At 38.2% G+C, this 12,975-nt stretch overlaps 1 protein-coding gene across 1 annotated transcript; it reads left to right on the top strand.

Annotated features, from left to right (window-relative positions):
- The first annotated feature begins 66 nt into the window (after positions 1-66).
- LOC140232307 (large ribosomal subunit protein eL18-like) lies at positions 67-7,979 on the top strand. Its single transcript, XM_072312436.1, has 6 exons — positions 67-126; positions 250-336; positions 3,714-3,821; positions 5,599-5,821; positions 6,774-6,843; positions 7,787-7,979. The coding sequence occupies exons 1-6, from the start codon at positions 124-126 to the stop codon at positions 7,860-7,862; spliced, it is 567 nt and encodes a 188-aa protein (XP_072168537.1). The 5' UTR covers positions 67-123; the 3' UTR covers positions 7,863-7,979.
- Positions 7,980-12,975: the final 4,996 nt, after the last annotated feature.

Below are 12,975 nucleotides of genomic sequence, written 5' to 3'. Positions count from 1 at the left end.
CACCACAGAACTTGTGGTACACACGTGTGCAATTCACATGTTGTCAATGCGATGTCACATGCCATGCCCAGTAGAGGGCGCTAGATTTTTATCAAAAGTTCTCTTTCGGCAATCTCGGCCAAGATGGTACTTATCCTACGATATTATGCGTTAAAAAATCCCTTTAAATCAGTGCAATCGGACAATGTATACACTAGAAATACGTTAATCTGTGAAAATTTATTATTTTTTCTCCGTTCTGTATTGCAGGGTATTGATATCGACCACTCCAAGCTGCGGAAAGTCCGCAGAACAGAACCCAAGAGCGAGGATATCTATCTTCGGTTGCTCGTGAAGGTGTGTACAAAGACGTGTGTGGCATTTACATAGTCCCATGTACTGATAAATACGAGATTCAAGTTGGAGAAAAATGCACCGTACAACATACCTGATTAACATACCCGGTTGTGGGCTTAAAATTATACAAAACTTACTTGTTCCAGCATATTCGTGAAATGGGCCCCACCACTGCCTGTCTGTACTAATACTATTGCTACGGGGCTTTCGAAATTTCCTGTTGACTGTTGTGTTGTCTAAAGTTTACTCGTGAATTCATCCCCACTCGCACTCCACTGCATGCTGCACTGGCACTGCATGCACTGGGCTGGGCACTGCTCTGTGCAGCATGCATGCAGCTAGCGCTGCGTGGCGTTCAACGCGAATTATACATCATAGTGTAAGCCCGAATTACAGTATGTACTTTATGTAATTTGCAGGTGCAAGGGGATGAATTTCATTAGGCCTACTTGTTGGTTTGTCCCTTCTTCAGTGAAACACGTAGGGGATCTGGGCATTATAATTAAGAAGTAGGCCTACAATGTAGATGATCTATTTCTCATGTCCTAGAACGTTAGATTTCATCAATTAATATCAAGTAAATATGGTTGGACCTACACTCATCGACAGCCTAATGTTTATTTGCTTGATAAGAATATTTAACACAGAAATTCACGTAAAAAACTTGACCTACATTTGTACGTGATTGAGAAAATCCAGCACTATCAAATGCCGTTGTTCCCTTTTCGATTCGAAGTTTCTGTGCAAAAATATCGCCGTCGAACTTGCGTGGCCTCGTTTCAGCTCCCCGCGGTAAAGCTCCTTATTGAGATCGACCGCAGTTTTTGCATTGACAATGCACGCAAACCGAGTTGTATTGAACACCGTGTAGTACGAAGCTTTTTAGAAGCCTTTTACATGTGTAGAAACTTCCATAGACATTACATTGTGCTGTCATTACGATTCGGTGAAAATATTCATTCGAAATTTTGTCCTTGATTAAAACCAATAATGAACAGTGAATTTTCGCGTTTTCCCACACCATCCTCATCAACGGTCAAAGCCAATCCATTTTTATGTGCTCTGCGCGCAGTGAAGTGCGTACTAGGCGTTCTGTGCGCCAATGTATACGCGGTCGGTTTCAAAAAGGGTGGTCGATATGTACACGTACAAAGTAGGGCTACACATTGTACCATACATGTAACTGTTACTTAGGGTGTCTAGCTAGTAGGAGTATTATAAAGTTGAAGAACTTGTCCAGATTTTGTAAGATAATTATGTCGAAGTTTGACTAGAATCAGTTTTAGTGTCAAGTGTGTCAGTTGACACAGTGTGCTGTATTTGTTGTTAGACCTGAAATCTTGATCTTGCCGATATTACGTTACAGTGTAGGGCCTATGTGTTGTGACTGCCAAAGATTAAAGTTGTTTTTTTTTATTGTGTGTTTTATATCCATTGTATTTATTCCATGCCCCGGGAGGGGCCATTTTAAAGGTCCTGTTTACCTTTGGGAGCAGTGATTTCAAAAATGTTCAAGATATCACATCTGATGCATATGTGTAGGTCTGTTGTGTCACAAAACATCCTACCATATGAAATTTTTGCAATAAAGCCTAAAATATAAGGAGATTAGTGTTTTTCTCAATAAACCGTAACTGTATATGGTTTAGTCGGGAAACTGTATAACTATTGTTTACCTTTTGTGTATTTCACAATACTTAACATTGATTATACGGATTCAAATTTATACAGTGGTTGTTTCTATCCCTTACTCGCATTTTAGGACTATTTTAAAGCACCGATGCTGAGTTTTTGTTTCATGTACAAATGGTAAATTATGCCTTTAACTTAAGAAATAAAATTCATTGTCATTGTCAGCCCAGCGCCAGCGCACGGTGGGGCTTTCTCCGTATATGTACATGTATAACACAGTCTAGGCCCCTAACTCTACTCGTGAATGCGGCCCCACCAAACGGATTTCCAAATATTATGTCTCTCGACTAATTTAACCATAGTTTAAGTAAAGAAGATTCTCCAACCCTAACCTAACCTACTACTACTGACTGTACGTCTACCAATATGTACCGTAGTAACCATGCACATCATAGACACATGGATGCACGCGCACTGTGGTACATTGTATGTGGTGGGGCCGATTTTACAAAATCACTTTGACTTTGCTCCTCTGCTCCTCCGATGTCTGGATACACTTGTGTTAAATGCTGTGTGGTTTATTGAGATGAGAATTGGCATCACTGCACTGACATTGGTCATTAGCCATGAAAATTGCTGCTCATCCAGACTTGACCAGAGACTTGAGACTGAGAGTAAATTTATAGGCCTACTTGTACATAAATCCAGATTCCAGGGTCCAAGGTCTAGTTTAGTACAGTCCTTGGAAGTTGGAATTCTCACCATGAGAGGGGAGCTCCAGCTCAGACATAAGGATCCCTGCCTCGAGTGCCTCCTCATGAGCTAAATACAAACTGTACATTGTAGTGGTTGTGCCTATGGCTATGAGCATGGCTCATGAGGCCTGCGGGATGAGGTGCTCGTGAGGCCCCATGTTCATTTTGTACTTATCATCCATCTCACATCTGACATCAATTGTTGCAAGTTTGCACAGTGATTTTTTTTGTTTGTTTTATAGCAGTATTAGCACACACATATCCACTCTCCATGATGAAAAGAAGAAAAAAATGATTGGCTTGACCTGATTGATTGACAAACATTCATAAAGAGAAAAGTGAAATCAGACTAGAGCTAACCTGATCTTGTGCATACAGTGCATACAAACATTCCGAATTACTACATGTATTTCACATAATTGATATTTAAAGAAGTAGGTGGGTACTCAAATTTGTCAGCAAACTGATCATGTTACGGATTCACTTGTGCGCTGTCTGCGCTGGATGCAGCAGGACGCTTGCACGAAAGGCAGGCAAAGGTGGGTGAACAGCAGAATTCACGAAGTAAGTAAATTATCTGTAATACATTGTGATTACATGTACATGTAGTTTGCTGACTTGAAACACACAAAGGTCGATATCGACAATTTGCGACAACCGATTTAGTTCAAATTCACAAGTACATTGTAAATGGAAATCAGCTATTAAGTAGTTGCAAAGTTCAAAATAGCCTGTGGTTTTGGTGCAATCTGCATCTGGTTCAGTGGTTTTTGAGATACTGAAGTACATGGATACAAAAGTACATTAGCGCCACTATGTAACTTGTATAATGTACGACTAGGAGATCAGTATACGCCATCTCTGTCCAGTTCCATACACTCTACACTTCAAAGTTCAGTGTGCACTGTTAACTATTGACTTAACTCTGTCACTGTGAACATGACTGATTGGTTGAAAGTATTGCTTACTCCCTACCAATGATTTCTGCAGCTGTACAGGTTCCTAGCCAGGAGAACCAATGCCAAGTTCAACACCATCATCATGAAGAGGCTCTTCATGAGCCGCAGCAACCGCGCTGCCATGTCCCTGGCCCGTGTGGTAAGTAAATACTTGTATAGCATGTGGGGGGGGGGGGGGGGGAGAGGGTTGTTTATTTGTATAGCATGTGTGGAACACTTGTAGGTCTGCCTACTAATTATTATTTTTTCTACTCCGCAGTCAGAAAATGCACACATTTCATTGGTTTATTTGAATTGAAATTTTGAAAAAAAGGAAGAAGGCTTCCTTTCCTCAAAATATCTGGTGAATAGAGCAGGAGGCATTATGTTTCTTCTCCCCCCCCCCCCCCCCCATTTTATACCGCATTTTACCCAGGTACAGTAAACGTTGCCATGTGGTATGTCAAGTCTATGTGGACTGTAAAATAGCTTCAACTTAAGAGAAAATGGGATGTATGAGGGATCAAAATCACTAGAATATAAAGAGAAGAGAACTTAAAGGTCCAGTTTACCTTTGGGAGCAGTGATTTCATAAATGTTCAAGATATCACATTTGATGCATATGTGTAGGTCTGTTGTATCATAAAACATCCTACCATATGAAATATTTGCAATGAAACCTAAAATATAAGGAGATATCAGGGTTTTTCTCAATAAACCGTAACTGTATACGGTTTAGTCTGGAAATATTTTTATTATAACTATTGTTCACATTTTGTGTATTCAACAACACTTAACATCGATTATACGGATTCAAATTTTGACAGTGGTTGTTTCTATCCCAAACTCACATTTTAGAACTATTTTAGAGCACTAATGCTTTCATCTGCAAATGGTAAATTATGCCTTTAAAAAGACCTTTGACTTAGCAATTATTGCAAGGTCGACAAAGCAAGGTTGACTGTATATCACATGATGCACAAATGTGCTAATAACACTTTTGGCAAGATCCTTCCGGGTCTGTCGTTGAATCTCACAAAATACTGTATGTTACCCATTTTGACTTCAGGTAGGAATGTTCAATAGGTCAATAGTTACCGGTTTGAATGACTGGTGATAGGTCAGATGTTTTGAGTTTGTTTGTTTGTTGTTGTTTTTTTAAGAAGTCATAGAACGTAACTACATTGTACATCACGTGTGGTAGATGTGTCGTAATCATGCAATACTTCACACAGAAATGTCCGATGTAATGTTCTTCAAAAGGAATGCAAGAAATGAATACACTTTTTTTTTTCTCATTTGAAATGATAGGTGAAAAGTCGTCAATCTTCCATTAATATGAAGCCATTTCTGTATGTTACAATGTATTTTGTGTGTTGAATGGAAATGTAGTGCTATTTTATTATGCAAAGAGGATATGAGGTTCATTCTCAAGGTTAGTGGTCAAGATTGATAAATTTCATCTCCAATGTATTTGTAAATAAAGGGGCCATCCTTGTGGAAGATATTATGTACATGACAAGGCAGACACAGCCCAATTGACTGCACTTCAATCAATTTGTTCTTGTTCATCTTTGTCCATCTTGTATCTCTTGCTTGCAAAGCCTGGAGTCATAAATCTCTTTGCAACATAATAGCATTGAAACTGCATTGAAATTACATTGAAGCCCTACATTTCTGTTATTAAAGACTTCATGACCCCTTTCTTGCAATTTAGTCCTTTGATAGTATTTGTGATTGTCATTTTGTTACAACATAATAATTTGGCATTGTATCCATTAAAGCTTTTAAGTGAAAATAATGAGATTATTATACACAATTTCCAATACGCTCATTTTCACTCTTCTCACATTGACATACTGACAGTGTGCCCTCATGACATTCTGGGTAAAAATGCTATTAATTTATTTGTTATATTTGATATTTTCTTGGGGCAGGTGCGCTACATGAAGCACGAGAGCAGGCAGGGGAAGACGGCCGTCATCGTCGGCACAGTGACGGATGACCTGCGCATCCACAAGGTCCCCAAGCTCAAGATCTGCGCCCTGAGGGTGACGGCCCGGGCCCGTGCCCGCATCATCAAGGCCGGAGGGGAGATCATCACCTTTGACCAGCTGGCCCTGCAGTCTCCAAAGGGACAGAACACTGTCCTCATGCAAGGTAATGCCAGAGAACTCGTACTGCAAATTGTACTTCGACTGGATAAATGAGAAAAATTTACACCACTCTACACCAGAGAGTTGAGCAGTACTGGGGAACCTTGTAAAAAGTTGCTGGGGATCACTGAAATCTCCTTGTCATATGGGGTATCTTGTAAAAACAGGGACACACACACACACAAAAAAAAAAATATATATATATATATGTTTGTTGTACATTGCACATACATGTATACATTTACATTACTCTTATCTGTCTTTGCTCACCAATGAACAGTACAATATTCAATAACAAAATTATCAAGATATGTTTCAGAAAGCAGAAGGTTTTCTGATCGATTATGCTCTCACATACATAGTCACAGGTGGGTAGTTACTGTTGGCTGTAATCATAGTAAGAAATATCAAAATGTGAAACTGAAACTACTAAGGATTTTTTTTTTTTAATTTCCTTACAACTTCTCAGAAATCTCTGCAAAAATATTGTGGAGAATTGTAGTTCTGAACTGGAAATTATCCATATGAGCAGCAGTGAAGATCAGTTTATAAATTCTATGAGCTCTTCTGTAAATTTTGCCGGAATGCAGAAGGTTGGATACTGTAGCTACAGAGCCATTAGAACTTACATTTCAAATGGTAACTTCGGAACAGGTAGACTGCTGTGGAATGCTTTGACTGTCATGGATATTTTTGAACTTAAATGTTTTTCCAGTTGATATAACTCTCCATGTTGATTTTTGCTGATTATGTTCTCAAAGCCTCATCATTCCTATGAAGAATTATCTGCAATTAAGCAGCAAGAATAAAAAAAAGTAAAACCAAAATATGAATTTCAAATGAAGACTTGCTTGTAGGTAAAGATGCCCATTTTTTTTTATACAATGGCAGACACAAGTGAGAACATTATTTTTATTTACTTCTTTCTTTATTTTTTTAATCAAATTATTTTGCAGGATGTCGCACAAGCCGTGAAGTGTACAGACACTTTGGCAAGGCTCCAGGAACTCCACACTCCTCCACTGCGTAAGTTGTCCATCATGTCCATTCTACCAGTTGGTTTTCCCACCTTGCCTCCCGTAATTCAGGAGATCACCTTGAACACAGTTAACATAATCTCTGTCACAGTCTGCCACTAGACTGTTCAGGCTGATTTAATAGGCCCTATTTTGATTGACAGATTACTCCGAAGGTTTTGGTGCTAACATTGTGTAAACTTATTTGTGATTAACTGATAAGGTAAGGAAAGAATATCTATGAGAAAAAAAAAAGTTCACCACAAATGTATGTGGGACTATAGCAGGAATCATTGCATGCAAGAAAAGAATACTCAAGGGTGAATTTTCATCTATTTTACTCTGCAGTATGTCAGTCAAAATAGGAAAAAATATGATTGAAAACATTCAGGATAAAGATTTTACATGAGATATACAATGGGACATCTTATAACAAGAATGTTTTCTGAAATCCTCATATTATTAAGCAGTGATTCCACAATTACATGCAAGTTCTTGGATATCATGTAGTGTGAGAAATATTTTGTGCTGTTGGCTGTCATGATAAACATAAAACAAAGTAACTTTCTCTTCCTGTGGGACATTCACTTGGCAAGGTTCCCAGTGATATTTTCTGGCAGTACACTATGCTTAAGAATCTTATAAGAAATGTCTTCCAAGCTGCACTTAGAATTGTTAACCATGAGTATTTGAGCTTCCAAGATTGATGAGTTTGACTGACTATGTTGAAAAGAGATTGTAAAAATATATTCAGTATAAAGGCGTCATCTTTTACCAAAACAAACATCCAACTGAGCTAAAATACCATTTTCTTCTTCTGTCCCTGATAATTGACTGTTCATTATTTAATCAACATGAGACTTGAATCTACACTGTATATACATGTACATGTATTCATTTTTCATTCAATTTTCATAACTGCTTATGTCACCATTGTGTTGTCCCCCTTTCAGACCGTACGTGCGCTCGTACGGACGCAAGTTCGAGACAGCCCGTGGCCGTCGCAACCGCTGCGGCTACAAGAACTAAGTCAGCTATCGATACCCATGGTCCCTCCACACCATCATCCAGTCTCCAGTGTCAGTCTGCATTGCTAGGGGATCATTGTGAATAGCACCAATAAAGAGCACACATGATACTGGGAAACATACTGTGTGATTGCTTCTTAATCTGTTGTGTGTCAAGTGTAATAACTTGATGTGAAACATACAAAGAATTGGTAATGCGATTGGAATTCCCACTTGAAAATTATATGAAAGATAAAGAATTGTATGGACAGCCACAGGAAGTCCAAAACTCGCTATCTAGTGGTAATAAGAGTGTTCTGTAGAAGCTGTTATTTTTGTCTACAGATACACATGTATTCTCCATTGAGGAGGTCACAGACATTTTCATGATGTGTTGTTTATTGTACTGTAATATGACATCAAGGCTGTCAAAGCTGCACTAATGTCTGTCCATTCCCAATATTTTTTTGTGTGTGTGTGTGTGTGTGTGTGTGTGTGTGTGTTACATTTGTGGCCCTACAGTGATTTTGAAAAATTTAAATCCTTGCAAAAATAACAGCTTTTTGCAGTACATTGTATATTAGTTGCTGACACAAAGACATGCTTACAAAGACATGCTGTATTTGAATTAATTTCTTGGAATATAAAACAAAAAGGAGTGACACCAGCTGTTGAGATTTGAGTACAGTTTACATATCAATATGTACTAGGTGTTACAAAAAACATTTCCCACTTTTGATCTGTAATACGTAGTTTGAAAATATGCATCAGATGACACTCTCATTGATATGAGTAATAGCTAAATAGTGTGCAGTTTAATTGGAAGTGATTTGAATATGGCATCATGAATCAGTTTTCGTTAAATCTATGATTAATTTTAAAGTGAAGTTCCAGATTTTGGTCAAATTTGAACCCTCTGTACAAAATTGAACTTTACACAAGAACCAATGATGTGTATGTGAGAGTGTGCTTACAATGACCCTGAACAATAGACATGGGGGGGGGGGATTCCGCCCCCCCCCCCCCCCCCCCCATGGTAGATTGTAAAGGGTAAAATGCATGCACATGAAGAAAATAAGCATAAGTTTTTCTGTGCTTGCATATGCTACATTTTAGGATGAATGAAGACTAGCTGTGACACTGACAGTGGAATTTCTCATGAATATGTAATGGAGCATTCCAATCCTGGCCATTGTCAGGGTGTTAACCAAACACTCCCATACACACCAATAGTTAATGAGCCCTGTACATAATTAAAATTTTGTACAGAGGGTTGAAAAGAAAGCAAAATCTGAAACCTAACTTAAAAATAAATCTTGGATTTAATGAAACTGTAGATCTATGCTATCATTTTTAAATTACCTCCAACAAAATTGTACACTTGTCAGCTATTGCTCATATCAGTGTCAGTGTTGATATACATGTATAGTTTTTGAACTATTAAGGATCAAAAGTGGGGAATGTTTTTTGTAACACCTAGTGCAAATGTATCATGTTTTAAACTAGTGGAAAAATAAGCAAAGAAAATGGGATTCCATCGGGATTCGAACCTGAGACCTCCGGATTGCTAGCCCGGTGCTCTACCGACTGAGCTATAGTAAGCCCTAGTTCAGTGTTCTTCCCAGAAACCCTAAATACTCAATGCTAGGATGGTTAGAAGCTGTAGCAGTGTGTTTGTGTGTGACACACACACGCACACTTAAAGCTGGCATAAACCCGAAGGATAATTCAACTTGGGGATAAATGCGAGGGATCACCGAAGTGATGCAGCTTTTTGAGTATGTAACCAACGCAAACAGAAGAAAACTGACTAGAAGTGAATGTAGATTATTGGTGGAAAAATGAGCAAAGAAAATGAGATTCCATCAGGATTCGAACCCGAGACCTCCGGATTGCTAGCCTGGTCAGTCAGACCGCAGCACGTATGCTAATGAGCCGATCCGGCAAGATTTATTCAGCACTCTCGTTGACGATCTTTGCGTTCGAAAAGTGTCTCGTCGTGCGAGATTTTGCGAGAGTTTGACAGGGCTATAGTTTTCACAGTGTAGCGACTTGTACATACATTCATCATGGTTATAAGTCACGATAAATTGTTCTCCAGACTTTGATCTTTATTTTGATACTAAATTTGCGTATAATATCGGTTCTTATCATGACGATATAATCAGTTGAATTTGCGTAAATTTTACCTGCTTTTCACGGAAGATTTTGTCGTCTAAAATTCTTTTTTGGTTCCTGACCGGATTAAGAAACTGTTGTTTCTGATTTTGGCTTTTTCGTAGAGAGGAAACTTAGGTGCTCGTCATATATTGGAGTCAAGGAGACGCAAGCATGATTTATACTAGTTTTTCCGTTTTGAAATGTCTGTAAAATTCACTCCTAAGCCAGAAGTATGCTCCATACAAAATGTACAGTGGCGCGAAAGAGCTCTCTCATTGGACAGTGCTTGCTTTCAGCGCGCGCTGTACCACTGCTTCACTAGCTTCTAGCTTCTGTCCGAAGCACAGAAATCTACACGCGTGCCTATGCAAGCATGCGCTATGCACACACGTGGCATGAAACCGTAGCAGCGTGACGGAATGCAAGCGCTGAATGCAAGCGCTGTCCAATGAGGGAGCTTACTCTTGAGATTGCACGGTTTCAAGCTGACCAGCCCTGACATCGATGTATATTTTACTGGTTCCTGACCGGATTAAGCAACAAATTGTAAAGATATTTACATGGATACAAAGATTAAGAGATGGACTACCAAATAATGCATTTTCATTGAGACGCAAGGTGAATTTGGCATTCTTTTGACGTCTTGAACATGTACTGCACGAATTACTTTTTTCATCATTTTTCAAGCTCAAATTACGCTATGATATTTTTCATTTACAATAATTTGAGTAACATGTGACGATAGCTTACATATTTTCCTTGAATTTGATACCAAATTTTTAAATATAAGGTGTATTTTTGTTACCGAAAGCCCAAGGACAAAATCCCCTTACGCAGCTCATTACGTATGCAAGCCTCGAGCGGGCTTGCATACGACTTGAATAAATACGAGCGAATTATCGGGTGCTGCGGACTGACTGTGGTGCTCTACCGACTGAGCTATAGAAAGCCCTAGTTCAGTGTTCGTACCAGAAACCCTAAATTCTCAATGCTCGGATGGTCAGAAGCTATAGCAGTGTGTTTGTATGTTTTAAACTACTGAAGATGACCAAGAGTACAGTATTCACACAGTTTTTCTGTTTTGTTTTGTTTTGTTTTTGTGTTTTTTTGTGGATTCCATATTCAAATATTCCATATTCAAATTTTGTTCAATATCAGCATCATACACACACACGCACATGTACACAATGCACTTTTTGAAAAGCCTGTGAACATGGACGTAGCTTCCGATTTAGTGGTTCAATAGGTCAACCTAGGTACCTCATACACGTATTTTTAAAAATCAGTACCATTGTACATGTACTGTGAAATGTGCACATCCGTATGACTGAGAAGTACTGACTGTTGGAAGCTATGGTTATACATGTACATCTATTTCACATGGTGTGAGAGTAATTGCGTCAGTGTGGTCCTTGATTTATCAAAATATTATGTCGTATGTTGGCTCTGTGAGAGTCAGAATCATAATTGTTCCTGCAAACTTGTGAATACAGCTGTACAGACGTCTTCGGACTGAATTCAGTCGAAAACCTGAATTATTGTGGAGTTTAAAGGTATGTGTACTTTTTGAATACGGGTATTGAGTAAGCAAAAAAAAATCTCTTCATTGATTCACCGTCACTGTACAGGCATGCTAACCTGGAAACATTAAACTGCACATTACTTGAATATGAGACCATTCTGAAGCAAATAGTTTTCACACAACAATAGATATACATGTATAATGTACTCTTAAATGAATCCCACAAGGATTGGAACAATCATCCCCAGCATTCCCACTAATTCCCACTGATCGGTTACTAGGTATCCCCTTTAAATGTGTGAAATAATTTTGTTTAATTCATTACTTTTAGATTGACGAATTAACATCGGCCAGAGGCTGTTTCTCAGCATATCCGTGCCATACAAAAACTAACATAGATTCAAGCTACAAAATAATACATTAAACTACTAATGATTACAAAATTCACAAAATATTCCTTTCGAAAAGTAATCAGAAATATGTAGGAATCATAAACAAAAATTGTATTTAAAGTACAGTATATGTACTAATGCAAAATGTTGCTAAGAACTTAAACGCATTCTTAAAGTAAAAAATACATAAAATAATGCAGTAAAAATAATCACAAAAACATCTTATCAGCAGTTTCGTTTAAACACTGAATTTTCTGTCAGTTATGTTGCACAAAATCCCCCGACACCCCCTGTCACTTGTGCATCTCTCATCACACCTGTAATCAATCTGTAGCCCAGATGGCTATCGCATACCTGTGCAACAATTAACTCTCCAGTCTAGCAACTAAAGTGACCATCACTATACCCTTCTCTGAAGTCTTTCCATCTCATTGCAATCTCATACATCGGTTTTTACATAGTTTACCTCCATAATATGATGCTCTTCTAGCCTTTTAGTTATTAAATATTATAAAGTGTTTGTCTCAAATATAATCAAATCTTTTTGAATAAACGACACTTCCTTACACTTGATGGAATCAATTTATAAACTACCTTATGTTTACGAAAATGTAAAATGCGCCTACACTTGCGATCTTCCGTCCATTACGTTCATTCCCGATTATTGGCTTACTGTACACTGGAGGTACAATGTAACGGTTCTTTCCAATTCACATCCATGACCATCTTTAGGCTCTACCATGTAAATGCATTATTTTGAAGCTATCATGATTCCCACACAGATGCACACACTTTACTCGTAGTTTTTCGTTTACAATTCTTACATCAAGCACTGACGCTTCTTTATTAGGTTTCATTCTTATTTTTTTTTTTCTGGACCCACCAAAAAAGACACATTCAACATGTTCAACGCAAGTTTATTGTAAGCCACTTAATAGTCACGTTCTTCCAGCATTATACATTATACGCTCCATCTTTGTTTGAGCTCAAATACACGTGCTGTCATCTGCATAATTATAACGAGATGTTACAGATCGTTACACATTTTGTCAGGTCATTAA

Source organism: Diadema setosum, chromosome 8 (genome assembly GCF_964275005.1).
Source record: "Diadema setosum chromosome 8, eeDiaSeto1, whole genome shotgun sequence".
Lineage (NCBI taxonomy): Eukaryota > Metazoa > Echinodermata > Echinoidea > Diadematoida > Diadematidae > Diadema > Diadema setosum.
Note: the sequence above shows the minus strand (reverse complement) of the source record. Positions and strands in the feature narration are given on the sequence as shown.

Excerpts from the sequence above, each read along its gene's own strand:
- LOC140232307 (XM_072312436.1), top strand. Across the intron at positions 3,822-5,598 it reads CCATGTCCCTGGCCCGTGTG|GTGCGCTACATGAAGCACGA; the intron begins GTAAGTAAATAC and ends TTCTTGGGGCAG. Across the intron at positions 6,844-7,786 it reads ACTCCACACTCCTCCACTGC|ACCGTACGTGCGCTCGTACG; the intron begins GTAAGTTGTCCA and ends TCCCCCTTTCAG.